The sequence below is a fragment of the Apium graveolens genome, chromosome 2 (assembly GCF_009905375.1).
Source record: "Apium graveolens cultivar Ventura chromosome 2, ASM990537v1, whole genome shotgun sequence".
NCBI classification, from domain to species: Eukaryota; Viridiplantae; Streptophyta; class Magnoliopsida; order Apiales; family Apiaceae; genus Apium; species Apium graveolens.
In genome coordinates, this window is record NC_133648.1 from 24,929,387 (window position 1) to 24,947,479 (window position 18,093).

General features: G+C 31.9%; 1 protein-coding gene across 1 annotated transcript; it reads right to left on the minus strand.

The window, feature by feature from the left end:
- Nucleotides 1-3,737: 3,737 nt before the first annotated feature.
- LOC141686923 (uncharacterized) lies at nt 3,738-4,607 on the minus strand. The gene has a single exon (XM_074492037.1). It carries the CDS (start codon nt 4,605-4,607, stop codon nt 3,738-3,740), a length of 870 nt encoding a protein of 289 aa, XP_074348138.1.
- Nucleotides 4,608-18,093: the final 13,486 nt, after the last annotated feature.

Here is an 18,093-nt window from a genome sequence, read left to right on the forward strand (position 1 = left end):
TTTAGATCCCTAAGCCAACTTCTGTATGAGCCAGTCATGACTACTTTTGATGTCCCGATCATCAACATTAATACCAACTTGTTGCCAACACCTTCTCGCAAAAGGGCATTCAAAGAATAAGTGACGAAGATGTTCAACTTCCCCAGTGCACATAGCACAAAGTATTGAGACATGCACACCCCTTCCCCTTAATAAATTTCTAATTGGCAGCGTATTGCGGCAAAATCTCCATAGGAACACTCTAATTTTGTGGGGGATTTCCAATCTCCAGAGAACACTCCAACCTTTAGATTGTTGTACTTCTGCCATAGTAACTTGACTTTGACACCACTGATAATATCCAGACTTCACTGTGTACTTTCCATTCTTTGAATGGAGCCAGGCCAACCTGTCTCTAATACCTCCCTGTGGAATTCTGGTCCTCATAATAGCATCAACATCATCGCTACTAAAACACATTCTTAACTTATTTTCATCCCATTCCTTAACATTTTCATGAAAGAAATCACATACTCTCAACTGCATGGCCTCTTCAGATGTTTGAGTTTTATCAACACAAAAATCTTGCTTCGATCTCAGCCATCTGTCATTGCCAATATTAATATCTTCTCCATCACCTACCACCCATCTCAAGCCTTTCTTTATCTCTTCTTTTGCTTCCCAAATCCCATACCAAGTATAGCTAGCACCACCTTTTCTTTCCGCTTGAAGAAAATGCTTATCCGGATAGTATTTAGCTTTTAGCACTCTAGACATTAACGAAGATGGCTCATTAATCAGTTTCCAACATTGTTTATTTAGAAGTTCTATATTAAAACCTTGAATATCTCTAAAACCCAGGCCTCCATTATTTTTTGCCATACACATTTTATTCCACCCCAACCACCGAATACCTTTCCTGCTGGAAGAATTAGATTGCCACCAAAAACCATTCATCACTCTTTGAATTTCCTGACATAGTGATTTTGGCAGCAGAAAGCACGACATTGCATAGCTTGGTATAGATTGTACCACATTCTTTAACATAACTAGCTTGCCTGCTCGAGATAGAAGTCTAGAGCTCCATCCCTCGATTCTTTGAATCATCTTCTCTTTTAGATATCTAAACACTATTTTCTTTGATCTTCCAATTAGAGAAGGAAGTCCTAAGTATTAACTGTCTCCAACGTCTTTATAAACACCTAGAACATCTCGGATCCCATCTTGCTTATCCCTCCTTACATTCGAGCTAAAGAAAATGGCAGACTTTTGATAGTTTACAGCTTGGCCAGAACAACTCTCATAGTCATTTAACAATGATTTCACTGCTAATGCCTCTTTTTTGGTTGCTTTAAAAAATAGAAAGCTGTCATCAACAAATAGTAAATGGGTTATTGCTGGTGCAGAACTACAGATACGACACCCATTAATACTCCCCATACCAGCTGCTGTTCTAAGATTACGAGACAAACCTTCTACACAAAGTAAGAACAAATACGGGGACAGAGGGTCCCCTTGACGAAGGCCACGTGTAGGACTGATAGGACCTATCATCGAACCTTGAAAAGAGATAGAATAAGAAACAGTGGATACACAAAGCATTACCCATTGAATCCATTTTTCTGAGAACCCCATTGTCACCATGCGATGGCGAAGATAGTCTCAATTTACTCTGTCGTATGCTTTACTTATATCCAACTTTAGGGACACCTCACCAACTTGACCGGTATGCTTTCTTTTTATAAAATGCAATAACTCAAATGCCATCATTACATTGTCTGTTATACTTCGACCAGGGACAAATGCCGACTGTTCCTCCGTAATGATTTCTGGGAGAATTTTCTGCAACCTATTTGCTAAAACTTTAGCAATTATCTTATAAAGCACATTGCATAATACAATTGGCCTGAGGTCTGCAGGGGTCTCCACATTGTCTTTTTTCGGTATTAACACTATGGTGGTATCATTTACTCCCGGCGAAAAACTGATCTCTGTTAACCACTGCTTGCAACACTTGAATACTTCTTTCCCAAGTAGCTGCCAGAAGTTCTGAAAGAAGGCCGAATTAAGTCCATCCGGGCCGCTAGCCTTATCAGGATGCATGTTCTTTACTGCTTGAGTGAATTCTTCGAAAGATAAATCCTTCATTAACCAATCATTTTGACTTCTAGAAATTCTTATGGCAGCGTCCTCATTGACAGGAAGGTTACAGTTCTCTGAGCTTTTAAACACCTGACTAAAATAATTTTCTAACAGATGACACATACCTTCATGACTTGAAACCATCACCCCATTTTCTGTTTTAAGACTAGCAATATGATTCAACTTTTTCCTGCTCGAAGCTGCTGCATGGAAGAATTTGGAATTAGTATCTCCTTCTTTTAACCAAAATTTCTTAGCTCTTTGTTGCCAGTACATTTCTTCATGAATTAACAGCTCATGCAATTTATCTTTCTCCTCAAAATACATCTGAACCCCATCATCATCTTCTCTATCCTTCAATTCATCAATAATCTTCTTTTGCCTCACGATTTTTTCTCTGAACTTATGGAAAAATTCTCTGCCCCATTGAGCCATATATTTTGAGAGTGATACTAACTTTGGGAGAAGATGCATAGCCGAAAGATGCTGCCAATAGTTCGAGATTTCAGAATGAAAGTTAGGCTCTTTCAACCATGTATTCTCAAAACGGAAGCGAAAGTTCTTTTTTGATATAGACGTATTCAACAAGTCAAGTTTGATAGGGTCATGATCGGAGACTGTGACATGAAAAACAGAAAGAGTACATAGCGGGAATTTGCTCCACCACGAATTATCTACAAAGCATCTATCTAACCTTTCTCGAACCCAACTGGACGTCCCTTTGCTTTTTTCCCATGTATAATTTCCACCTGTAAGCTCCACTTCTATGAGAGAGCTATCCTCCACAGCATTGCGAAACCCTTCCAACAAGTTATACGGATGTCCATGTTTCCCTTTCTTATCACTGCTATAGAGTAAATCATTGAAATCCCCAAACACGCACCAAGGCAATTGAGAAACTGAAGAAAGATGACGTAATAAATCCCAAGAAGCTTGTCTCCTTTCCCTTTCCGGGAAACCATAAAAACATGTTAATCTCTAATCCACTCCTGATCTCTCATAGATTTGAACATCAATGTGATTATTCGAAGCATAAAAAACAGAACAGTTTAATTTAATACTCCAAAAAATTGCTAAACCTCCTCCCCTACCCTGCTTATCTACTGAATAAAAATTTACAAAACCAATTTTTGACGCCAGTGATGCAACTTTATTTCTGTGTGCAAGAGTCTCAGATAAGAATAAAAATCGGGCTTGTGAGATTTTATCATCTCATTCAACACACGAACTGTACGAGATGAGCCCACACCTCGACAGTTCCAAGCTATGACATTCATTTTGAGTGGCTGGCTTGCTTAGCAAGCTCAGCCGGAATAATTTGATTAGCCACTGATAAATCTCCATTAGAAATACCAAAGTCCTTATCCTGTTGCACTGTCTGGTTACTAGGTGCCTGGCGCAATAAATCAATATCCATATGACTCGACTCACTGGTCGTACCCCTCCTACGTTTTCGGTCCTCCAGCTGGATAACGTCACTCTCATCCTCATTTAAGTCATATACCAAATTTGACGTTGTTTTGGACTCTTTAAAATTTGGTTCCGTTATTGCTAGTGATTTATCATTTCCATCTTTATTTTCTGTTGTAACTTCCCTCCTAAAAACACTCTTCTCCTTAATCGCCTTTCCATGATTTGAATTCCCCCCCCAAATCACTCTCCTTGATTTTCTCACCACCAATCCTGGCTTCCCACGTGTCATCATTCTCATTTCTCAGCCATTTGCTTTGAATTTGGCCCGCCACCCTGCGCGGTGGTGCTCGGAGCCAACTACCCCAAACTTTCCCTAAGCCTTCACCTTCCTTAGTAATTGTGCTCCTGCAAAATCTATCTGTATGACTGACCAAACCACAAGTAAAACAGAATTCCCCTAACCTTTCATACTTACATTCCACCCAGAACTCAGAACCATCTTTCTTGGTAATCTTCTTTCTACTCCTAATAGGCTTCCTCACATCAATTTTGATCCTCACCCTCATACAATCTCTCCATATTGAGGTGTTATTCTTAGCGTCATACTCCAAAAACTCACCAAAAAAGTTACCAAGTTGTCTCCCCACTGTTTCAAACATGTACCCCATAGGAAGATTGTATAGCTGAATCCAAATATCTAAGTGACATGGTACTATGTGTGCCGGATTTTGCCCCGCTTCCACCTTTTCCAGAGCTAACATTGCGCTATCAAACGACCAAGGCCCCCCTTTGGTAACCCATTGAATATCTTCTTTACGAAAGAACTGGAACAAAAATTGACCATGCTCCAGATCCTTTATATTAATTCCCATTGCCGGTCTCCAAACATCTGCGATTCTCGATTTCATGATCCTTGTATTTATACCTTTCTCCGTGAGCAACCTACCAACCAGACATAGTTCATATCTATTTATACTCTCATCAACATCACCTTCTAATATGAATTCTGCATTCTGCTCATCATCAATGCCCAAGTTCTCCATACGTTGGTTAATATCCTCACCGTCTGCCATCGATTACGCTCTAAGCACTCTCACTGTATTCTATTAGGTTTGAATAAGGAGAGAAATCAAAAAGCTCTCACATGTGAAATGGAGAGAAAAAAAACTATATAGTTTTATCCCGAAATCATCATCATTATTTTTTAAATTTTAAATTTTTTATTTTATATTCATATATCAAAATTAATGATTTATTTAATTTGTAATTACATTTTAATTAATTTTTTAAAAAATTATTACTTATAAATTGTTATTTATCAAAAATATTATCAACTTATAAATAATTTATAAATAAAATTATCAAAATACCTAAATAATTTATAAATTATGATATTTATATCATTTATATTATAATTTTAACTTGAAATAATAAGCTATGTTTTTAAGAAAATCTCATAGGCCTATAGCTTCGACACTTTCTATATATTAGAGCTTTCAATTTGTTCACTTGGTATGCTTTGGAAATTTAGAAAAGCCGTGCTGCCCTTATTAACTACCGTGATTTATTGATGATTTTTGGGAGGTGAGCTACTCAACTTACATTAAGTATATATTGTTGCATTTTTCGTGTTGGTTACATTTGTAAGCAACATTTGACCCAGCATAAGAAATTAAACTAAAACGACAATAGTTTGATTTAGGCTGTAGTATTGGACCAGTTCGATCGAGAATATATCGAAAACTGGGATGTCATTTTCTTTCGAATTGGATCAAAATTTGTGTTAGGATCCAACCTAAGCAAATTGAAACATATGTACCGAATTTTTCAAAAAGGTTTATATTAAAAAATAAATCCAAAAATTATAAATTATTATTAAAAATAGCAAGATAATGTAGAGTTCCAAGAATGTTTTAATATAAATACAAACTAAATTTTTTGAGATACATGCAATATATAATAATATTAAAGTTATAGTATTTATGATAAACGTAATATTTTTTTTTAAAGAACTAGACCTAACTGATTTTTATTTTGGTATATTCGGTCTGAACCGAATAAATCAAAAATTTGAAAACTTAAAACCGAACCGAATCGAATTAGTACGGTTTAGTTTAATTTTTCGTTTCGATTCAATTTTTATCAGCTGTATGTATGATATAATATTTCTTCAATTGTAAAGTATCCCATTTTTATCGGCTAGCATTACCTGACTTGGTAGTTGGCAGTTGGTCGAGTACAGGTGAGGTGACAAAATCAGTCAAGAGGTTAACCTTTTATGCTAATGAATGGGGTATTGAAAAAATTGAATTTTCACGGATATATATTTATTATATACATGAAATAAAAAATGAAAAAAATATAGTTCATGATTTTATTTTAGGGATACATTTTTAATTATTATTCTAAGTATAACAAGATATCTGTTATATTTACTTGAACCGGCATTTATCATTCTTTCGATTTATTATCATTGGGCATAATTTTTTTTGCTTCGTACTTAATATATCTTGGGGTTAGCTCTAAGTGAGTAGAAATTATTTTTAAAAGATAAATAATTCATTAATTTTAAATCATACAGTGTCTACAAAAATCATTAAAATTAAATAAAAATATAATAAAATTGATGAAATTAGAATTTTCTTTTCATTCAAATTAATATCATTTATAAATTTTTTAATTGTGATATGTCTCTCACTCATATCGCTGAAATATACAATCGTTTATAAAATCTTTAATTACGAGAATGCCGATAATCAAATATGGTGGACGAAAGCTAGCTAAATTACGAGATAGTAAGTGTGATATGTAAAAAAATTGTACAACCCAATACAATTTTGCTTAGAAAAATTTTAAACTAAATTTTACTAATATTTTATTGGACTAATATTTCTTTCAAAGTATATATATTAATTACGTATAAGTAGTACCTTTGCTTGTATCATTGTAGCATATACATTTCTTTTGAGGTAAAATTTTAAATATTCATTGTAACAAACCAATTTTGTCAATTAGTTTAGCTGTTTACGCCAATGCTCTTAGATACATAATTTTAATCCCAAGACGTCAAGATTAACTGCCAAATTTAGGGTAATCAAGTAATAACTATCATTAGTTATGTAGTTGTTGATTTTGTTATTTTTAAAAACAAAAGTTTAGAACTGCCTAAAATTCAAAATAAAATATTTTCACTTATTTTGTAAAATAGTATACAAGTGGACAGATACATCTCAACTGCTTTTATGCTATTTCCTACAAATAAAGAATTTATGCAAGAAAAGTCCGTTCTATATTAAACAAAAAATATATAAACTACGACTATATATACTAAGAGCTGAAAATAGACAAGAAAACGCTCCTACTTAGTTTAAAAAACATAAAAACTTGTCAAAATAAAAGTGGACCAAACTGTTGGCTAAAAAAGATCCTAAAGAAGAATATAGTTTGTGCTGAGCATAAGTTAAATATGTTTTGTGCTTGTATCAGATTCTATGTCCGCACTCTTACATTAAGAAAGAATAATTAATCAGTTTATCATGATTTATAAATTTGATCAATAATTCTTACACGTTTAATATCTCAGGATCATTTTAAACATACAAGACGGAGTGGAGGATTAGGTGATGATTTTACACCCTAACAATATCACGTTTTGTTTATCTCACATTAGTGTGACTGGCGATGCAGAATTAAGCGGGCTAACAGGCCAACTGAAATATTTTGTAAAATATATTTTGTAAAGTCTCAATTTCGGTTTAACTATTTTTAAAAAGGATTTACCGTATATATGGGCAAGTTTCAAAAAATTAGCAATAGCTCATTTTTAGACCAGCTTCCTGAAGCATACCAACTTTTAAAATCTTGAAATGAGATGTTAGAATTAACACTTTTACGATCTTGAAATCATATTTTAGAAAAATAGGTAAATTAACATTGCATGAGAGCAATATTTAGGACACCTAAATATGTGAAAGTATTTTTTTAATAATTAATAATTAAAGTCATTCACATACCAAAAATTTAACTCCTACCTCTTAATTAAGACCTAAATCACTGCATATATATAAGTCATGTTATTATATCTGATTAACAAATAGACATTCATCTCATTTCAATAATACACAATTAACACATGTACATTCACACGGACAAATAGATGATGAGTAAATAATATAAACCAAACATATGCACAGCTTCTTCAAAATTGAGCTAGGCGTTCATGGCTGGGAATTGTTGGTAGTTGTTCCGTTCATTTTTATACACTTTCTTTTTTTTAGGATGTCTAATTTAATTTTATATATTTTAAAATTTATCAAAAATAGTAAAAATTTAATAATATAAAATTCAATTACCCTGCTTTCTCCCACTACACTTATTTTATTTAATAAATATTGATTGAATGTCAGTAACACAGCCTTTAACGCAACTAGAAATAGAAATACATCCCAATTAATATCATCAATTAGTGGTTTGCTACAATAACTGTAACATTCACGACAACATGTAGTCTTCCACCTGCTGCCTTCAACTGTCATCAACATATTTGTAAACACAATTAGCATTACAAGTCCCACCACACGCTCTTCTTCTCTGCCATTTTGACTTGTTAGTATATGATTTTGTTTTGGTTTACTGTGTCTTAGGGTTTTTATTTGGTTAATCCATATTTACATGTAGGATGCATGCATGTAATTATAATTTTACACCGGGTGTATATGCGCTTAAAATTATTAAATTATCTTTTGCCAACATTTTTTGTTATTTTCTAAGCTTGCAAATGATGATTATAAATATTTTTATTCAATTTTTATCTTTAATTTCTTAAATTTTGATATGACAATTTCATTCCTTAAATAAATTTTATGGTTTTAAATAATATATTTTCCGAAAATAAATATTTTTTGTACTTAGTTTTAGCTATTATTGTATATATAAATTTTACCAAGAAAATCTTATTTTTACAAAATATTAAACATGTTAAAAGTTTTACTAATCTATATTTTAATTATTCATTTTAATTCATAATTATTTTATTTTAATATTTAACATTTCGGTAACATGTATTACTAATTGTACACGTTTCTCAAAATAATTTTATGTTTTTAATTTTCTAGCATTTAACATTTTTTTACTATTATATTTAATTGATGGTTTTTATATATTTATTCTTTATTTTACTCAACTTTGTTAGACTATTTTATTCATTAACTAAATTTTATATGCTTCAGAAAAAAATTAATTTTTTATACTTAAACATTAAGCTATAGTTGTACTTTAATATTTGACCATGATAACCTTAGTATAATATATATTATGATATTTATTATCTTTTTTTGTTGCCTAATTTTGTTCAAATTAAAAAATATTTAAATCATGTCACAATAAAATGTTTACATGGTTATTTAAATTTATTTTAATTAATTTCTTTTCTTGATCTTTTGAGTTTTGATCGTTCTCACCATGTTTTTAAAGTGTGTTTATAACACTATTTATAAACTTTTTTTTGTAATGAAATTTTAAAAAATACTTTACATTTTATTGTCATTATATTTTTAAATCCATTTCATTAAACTTTGTTTCTATTTAATTGTAATAATATTCTTATATTTATTATATTATTCCCATATTTATTTTATTAGATTCCCCTAAATAATTATTTTTTCTTTTTGTACAAAATGAAGTAAAACATGTGTAACATTTGTACCTGAATCTATTCTAAATGTATTCCTAATTACTTAATAAGACAACAAAAGTTAATTTAGATCATATGTCAATATATTAATGACAAAACGGAAATCATATTTATTAGCTTGTGATGTGTGACTTTACATATAAATACATATTTTATTAATCTTAAATTAAATTTTTAAGCTAATTAAATACTAAATTACATTATTTGGCATATTCACCAAATTACATGACAAATCCAATCATTTTATATCCCTTACTCCTATTATATATATAGGATGTAAAATCTAATCAAGTTTTCCTTTTTAAATTTGAAGAGAAATAATAACTAACGTATACTCATTATCTGTTATTATTAAATAAGAACTTAATATATAGACAATAAAAGAAAAGAAAGTCATTTCATTAATCCATGATCAACATACAAACCATACAAGATGACGAGTAAACAAACATTTGACCAAAACACATATTTATATATATATATATTTCTGGGAGGTTTATACCGGGCTAGGAAGTCTTCAAGCTGGCAAGTGTTCAAGCATGTGAACTAAATGGGTATAGTTTATGTAAGCTGGCGCAATGACCACCGCATCCTTTGAAACAATTTTCAAGGCATGCCATGTTAATATTACCAATTGGCATGGTGCACCCGTCGTAACAGTCACCGCAGCAGGATTCATGACCCTTGTCATCTGCGACTGTCGAATTCATATTTGTAAACACCATTAGCATTACAATCAGAACTACACACATGCTCTTCTTCCCCGCCATTTTGGTAATTTGGTCTTGTTTTGGTTAAATGTGTTTTGGATTTTTATTTGGCTAATGACTGTGCTTTGATTATGGATGCTTTCATGTTTATATATATTTTGGTTGATGTACAATTTGAGGTTGACATGAATGTCCAAAGCTATTATCGGAATGCCTCTAGTAGTATATTATCATCCTATTGTTGTGGCATGGTTTGTGTTTTTTGTGCGGCATGTAATGGACCTCTAATTTTAAACAAAGGATATATATTTTGTGGTTAATCGTAAGTCTAATAACAATAAGTGTTATTCCGTATATATAAGGGGATGATCTTTATTAGGTAAGGGGACACGTGTTCTAGTAAAAATAAAATTTTACTTTTTTTTCATTATTAAAATTATTGAAAATATATAAAAATGTTTCTGAAAATTTAATAATATAAAAGTATATTTACAAAATATAGATTGTATTTCCTTTGAGTTTGATTCCTTGATTTTTGGATCCGACAGTAAGACTTTTAAATTAACTAATAATATTCTCGTGATGAGATGCCACATCGTTTTGTCAAGATTTTTGATACTCAATTTATAATACAAGACATTCCATCAAAGTATTTTTACATGTATCCCAATACCCAAATTATGATGCAAGACCTTCCATCAAACTATTTTTACATGTATCTCCAGATATTAATTTATTAATTTGGTTCAATAAAATTTTCTGAAATACAAGATTGCGAGAAAAATCACTAGCCCGAGCTCATATCATACAAGAACAAATGCATACCAGTGTTCAAAATCGTGCAGTATATCAGTGTTAGCGGATGTGCATGACTTACAACTCCTTGTAACACAATCTTTAAATAGTTCTTAAGGCAAATTGAGATCACCAACTACAAGAGTACATACGCTGTAACATTCCCCGCAACAAGTATTTCAAATCTTGTCGTTTGCTGCAACGGTCTCGTTAATATTTGTGCACATACAATTAGCATTATTAAGAGCAACACGCTTATGATGCCTCTCTTCTCCCTTGCTAATTGCTATTTGGTTGCTATTTCTTTTTTTTGATTATGTCTGTTTAGTGTTGTAAATTACACTAACAAATATTGCAACATAGAGGCAAGTGTATAAAAAATTTAGTAAGTTCAGGTCAAGACCACAGTCAACAAAACAAAACATGCATGTAAACAAAATTAGTAACTGAAATAACGAAGAGAGAAAGGAAGATGTACCCGAAACTATAGCTTTCATCAGTGTCTGAAAATAATGGTACACAGATACAAAAAACCAAGAAAATATGATCACAGCTGAGTCACCAGGCCTTGCTCGAAGTCCTGGCTGCTCTTGAAGAGAATATTGCCCCCTACCTGCTGCGTTTGAGATGCGTGCAATATCTCCACCAGGATAAAACAGCTCAGAGTTGATGTTAACAGCAACAACAAAACCTCCACCTCGACCAGCACCTCAGTCGCCGGAAAACCAACCTACAGCACTTCGAACTTGCGTTTCTGGGAGAGAAAATGCAGAGAGGGAGAAAAGAGGAGAATGTTGTGTGGTCTGTTTCATCAACAACTTAGGCCCTCTATTTATAGTAGAGGCTAAGTGTAACTTACAACCTTGACATTAATAGACTTTAATATACATTAATATCAGAAATCAAAACTGCTCATTTAATACATAAATCAAAACTGCTGATTTTGAATTTAAATAAAATGTAACAGCTTTTGTATTTAATCCACACATTAAATCAGTTTTAATGTTTTTAATTATGAATCTTTATTTATCAGTTACATGTCAAGATTATGTTCTGAATTAATGGCCTAGTTAAGCGTCGGTTGGGGGATTATGTTTTAAATCAAAAATATCAAATTAATTTTTTGTAATTTTTTGGTAAGGATAATCAGGTAAATTCAGTGTGTACCCAAAAACAGGTGTCTTACAAAAAATTTTAATATTTCGTATTTTATATAATAATAATAGATAGATCAGAATGATTTGTATTTCCCATTGCCAACAATTCTTTCACACCTTCGGGGTTCTAAAAAATTCCGATTATTTTTTTGTAGGATACGTGATCGATTCGATTTTTAAAATCCGATTAATTCATGCATATTTTTTTGATCGGTATATTGCAAAATAAACTATTATATATAAAAATTAATTTTAATCAAATTTATATAAGTATAAATTGTATAATATGATATATATATATATTACTAAATTACTAATAAAATAAGAATATTAAAGTCAAATATAATTTAAAAATAAATGCATTCGATTTTTTCTCTGATTAATTCGTTAAATAATTTCCGATTATCCTATTAATCATAAATTTTTATCTTGACCGTTATCTTCCTATTATCGATTTTTATAATATTGCATTCTAACGGTAATAGGTTGGTGCAAGGAGGAATTAACATAAATGTGCACGTCTCTGCGTCAGGGTTGCAATCCTTGATCTTTTTCATTAAGAACAGATAAGTCTTAGAATTCTTTTGAAATATTTCCTCGGTTGTTAACGAGTACTAACGTAGGGTAATGTTAAAAGTAAAAAATATTGTTGCAAAGTGAGTTGATAGGGATTATATAACATAATGAAATAATTTAGTTAATGTTATTAGTGTAAATGTACAAGAATATATTTATATTTACCTAATAAAAAAATAACATGTATTATTTTATAACTATATTAAAAACTAATTATGTACCATGTATTTTCCTATAACATATCTATCTACTCACTTTGTATAGAACCCGGGAATTTGACATATTTTAGTCATAGTTTAGGTGCATATCTTATATTTTGGTTTAGACCTGGTGGAATTGAATATGACTATAGCAGCAGATTCTAGTAAATAAAAATGGTCATATGATATTCATGTTTTTAGTGGCTAAAAATTTAAAATATACCCATCAAAATTTTTTTACATGAAAAGTTGTTAATTTGAGATCCAACTACTTGAAAGTAGTCAATTTAAAATCTCAAATCTGTCGATGTTAAATTTGAAATTTTACTAACTATATAATGGCTAACTTAATAATTAATCCGCTTAGAAATACAAGTCGACAATAAATAGATACTTAACTCTAATGCATAACAAAGCAATAAAACTATATAAAAAAACGCGTTATATAATCAAATGCACGTTCACGGACAATTTGTCTTAATATGAATTCATCATACATCTATATTATATGGTACTTTGTAAAAATATTTATTTGGATACTCCTAGTTGTACAAAATTGAAGGACCGCACTGCAAACCTAGTGAAGCACATTTTTTATAACAATCTTTAAGACATATCAAATTGACAGTGCCAATTAGGGGATTGGTGCAAACGCCGAAACAATCCCCGCAACAAGTATCCCAGGGCTTGCCGTCTGCAGCTATCTTGCTAATATTTGCACACACCAGTAGCCTAACAAATAGCAACACACACACCATTCCCTTCTCCACCGCCATTTAATTTGCTTAATTTGCTTTGGTTAACTCTATTTAACACTTGAAATTTGGTTGACAATAATAAGTTTGTATGTCTGTGCGCTGTATATAGTGTTCAGAGGTCAAGATATGGGTCTGTCATTTAGAGATAAGATTTTTTTTTTAATTCATTTAATATGCACTAATTTTTACTACACTGAGGAATATATTCATTTAAGATTTTAAAAGATTTTTAATAATTTATGAATTTTAAAAAAAAATTGTTGATTTTAAATTGGCCAGTGATTTTGATGGAGTTGATAAAAAATCCTATAAAGTCTTGAAGATTTTGTGGAGGTTTTCAAAAATCCATCAAAATCTCATGAATTTTGGAGAGGTTTTAAAATATTAAAAATGTACTAGCAAATTACTCAAAATCCACAACTTTTTCAAATAAAATAAAATTCATGGATTTTTGAATACCATCAGATTTTGATTAATTTATTTAATTTCAAATCGAATACCACCAAATTTTGATTAACTTTTTAAAATCTTATACAATCAGATTTGAAAAGATTATCAAATTGGATACCCCACTATTTTCAAAATCCATAAAAATTCTTTAAAATTTCAATTAAATACACATCCTAAATTGTATCGGTTTGGATATTGTTATTATCCAATTTTTGACACATTATTCTTATCTAATCACTGGATTATGAGATCTAATTTATGTTCTATTTAATTTATCTAAAGTAAAACATACATATTGATATAACAAAGATAAAACAATACACTAAAAATGAACAAAAAAAAATTAATTAACCCAACGACCCAATCAATAATATATACATAATAAATCACTTGTCATGTTGCAATTCGAAAACAGTTTACATATATACATATTCATACACATTTCGATGAGTTGTAATATTTAACCACTTCAAATCGATTAAATTAATATATTAGACCAGATTGAACAATTTCTATTATTAAAACTCGAAACTAATCGGATTAGAGCTATATCCTTTTGATTAAATTAAACTTTTTTAATATTTTATAGTCTATTTTGCCCAAAATTTTGCATGCTTTAGATTTAAGGTCCATAAAGAGATTGAGATTAATTATTATGCAATAATGTAGGTTTAGATGAGGTTCTTTGTTCAAAGGTTAATGGTTTTTGAGGTACCTGCATCAAGGTGCAGGGATCTTGGTCTAAATAGCAGCTGACCAGGAGGTTCAGTTAACTGTAAACAGGTCTGTAGGCTCGAGGAAGGTACTGAGATACGTCAGGAACGGGTCTTTATATGCTGGTGAGGTGCGGGAAGCACCTAGATAGGTAAAAGGATGGTGAGGTGTTGATACAAGAGTATCAGCATACCTCAGTTAGCAGGAATAATGAACCTCGACTGGCAGTGATAGTGGTAAACTATGACTGTACCTCCTACAATAAAGGAGAACATCTCATATCCACATGGAATGGACTTATAACGGGATTCTATCACCATAGAACGTGGTAAACATTAATTATTACAGGATAAACACATAAATTCATGTAAATCATATCTCGGTAATGGATTAAAATGGGTTTCTAAGTGTCTAGTCGTACCTAGACACTGAACCTCACTTGCAAACAGTTGAATTAATTGTGGGAACTGGTTTTGTCTTATGAAAAACGTAGATTATTGGCCAAGGAATGGAGTCCAATCCTAGAGAACTACATTGAGCTTGATTCCTATATATAGGGTATATATGGAATTGGCAAAGGGGTTTGAATATTCGCTTTTTGCACATTGGCACGTGTAACCATTCTGATTATTTTCCAAGTACATTTGGCAGGATTCGAGAAGGCATTTCTCAGTCATTTTACTTGATTCTTTGCTGGCTCAGTTCGTTAATCATACAAAAATATAGCTTCATTTTAGTTGTTGAACCTCCGTTCAGCAGATGCAGCAACTTCTAATTAATTGAAAACTAAGGGTAATTCAGTTATTCAATCACAATAAATAAGGGGTGTTATAATCAATTTTCTCTCATAACATTTTTGACACTAGAAGGAGGGGACTCCGATATCTTTTTTGAGATTGAAAGATGTCAGGAAATTCTGACGAGGAAGGAACACCGAGAAGGGGTCAAAATGACAATAATGACGATCCTAGTGAAGAGGTTACTAACTAGGATGTCTTGAATCACCTACGACAGATGAGCACCAGGATTGATTCCTTAGAGAAGACGTCCACGAGGCTAAGTAAGCATATGAGGAAGCAGAAAACCGTGGGGAAGAAAGATGTTAGGTCACACACACACTGTAGAAGGGGCTTGAATACAGTGTTTACTACAATCAAATCGAATATAAGAACTCAAGTAACATAACACAGATTTTATTCAACACAATAAACTATGTTACAAAGAACTGTTCTCTCTCAGTGATGAACAAATTATCACGAGAGCTGTATGGGTTACAATGAATAATAAACTCGATTATGATAACACATATAGTGTAAACCCTATGCTGTGTTTATATAGACACACAGTTACAAGATAATCTTCTAATTGATATCGAATATAATTCTGCTTCCTAATATATATCAATAAATTATCTTTTCTTCTAAGTATTCTATTCTTTATAGAAGTCTTCTCCATGCATATTTCCTCTTATGTTTGTCTTGATCTTCTTTTCTTTCAATCAGCCGCCTTCCTTATCTGAAAGCCTCCTTAAGTCCTGATATTATCTCCTGATAAATATCTCCTGATAACTTAAGTTCTGACAACTTAAGTTCTGATATCTTAAGTCCTGACTTCAGTATAAGTACTGATTTCCAGTTAAGTACTGATTTGTCCTGTTAAGTAAAATCTGAAAACTAAACACAAATCATATTAGACATGACATCACAAATATATCTAACAATCTCCCCCAACTTGTAAATTAGCATAATATACAAGTTTAACAGATATTTGATGATGTCAAAAATATTAAGTACAAATGCATGAGAATTTGACTAGATAACTACAACTTACAGTCCTTATAGCTTTACCATCCTTAAAGTTTGATATCAACTTCAGTCTGTATACACTTCAAAATTTAAGCAGTTGTAGATCTTTGACTTGGCTTCAATTTATAATCTCTTTGATATCAGGAGTTGTTCTGAGATAGTTCTTCAACAGACATCTCTCAGCATATTCAAGTTCATTGACCATCCTCTTTTTAGCATTTTTCAATTCAACTGTATCTTCACCAGTTTGAAAGACAGCAGCCCTGAGATCATTTATTTTAGCTTTCCTTATATCCTGATCTAGTCTGATGATATAGGCTTTATCAGACTCTAGATTGAATTCAAGTCCCTTAATACCAGAAAATGTAGTGATGATTTTAGCAGTATTAGGCTTCATTTCAACAATTTCTTCACTGTGAGATCTGTACTTGGGACAATATGGGCTGTCAGACTTTACAGAGTAAAGCTTCTTCTGTCTTTGAATATTTGATTTTAAACACCCTGCAGCACCATTTGTTGATCTGTTTTTCACTTGAAGCAGAAATAGAACATGTTCAGTTCTTCAAAATACTTCAATGAAATTGCATTCTCCCTGAATAGGAATACCCTCCCATCTGTTATAAAGTATAACATGATATCTTCTTTCAAAACAGAGTGGTAAACCATTTGTACAGATTCAAGTTGATTCAATCTCTCGGGAGTTGCTCCTATACCTGGTTCACTTAAGGAAGTTGGATCATTGGTAGTATTGTGTACTCTCTTCTCTTTAGAACTACCCAATCCTGATTTATCTCTTGTTTCCTTTCCTTGTAACAACTCTTGCTTCAAAACCACTTGATGTAGTCTTCAAAGGTTGAGTCTGTTGAGCTTTGGTGAATCCTGGTAGTAGCATCTTTAGAGGTTTAACATGAGCAATGTCAGAGGTTTCCTTTTCCTTATCTTCTGATATCAAGCCAACTTGAGCTATGTCAGAGGTTGCTTGCTTCACTGTCATATCAGAACTTACTACATCTTGACTCTGAACAACTTGAGCCATGTCAGAGGTTGGTTGAGAAATCTTCTTTTTCATCAGAGTAAGACTAGCATCTTCTTCATCAATTATTTCTTCATCCATGATTGGCACATATACCTTTACAGGTTCACCAATTTTTCTTTGCCCTTGGATCTTGGATCTACCTCCACTTGTGATTTGGCTTTGGTTGTCTCAAATTTGTCCTCTCCTTAATCACAATACCCTTAGGTTTTGAAAGTTTCTTTTCAACAACAGAAGCTTTAGACTTGGAGTTAACTTTTTCTGCTTTAAGTATAGCTTCTTCTTTCTTTAGACTTTTAAAGTCCATTCCTGGATTTTCTTCAAAAAATAATCTCTTTGAAATTTCTTCATCAAGATCCAGATGTCCAACATGACTTATCCTTTTACCAGCATCAGAACTCATTCTTCTCCCAGTATCAGAACTTGTTCTTTGTGTAGAAATTTCAGTTGTCTTTGATGAAGAACCTTTACCTTGACCATGACCTCTACCCATTCCAGAGTTTCCCTGGTCATCATTTTCATCATCCTTACCCTTCAGTGATTGAGTATATTTGCATTGGGACTTAATTACTTTCTCCCCCTTTTTGGCATCAGCAGGTAAAAGAAGAGAGACAAAAAATTCCACTAAGGATTGGATCTGAGTTGAGTTTGCTGAGAAGCTTGATTCTT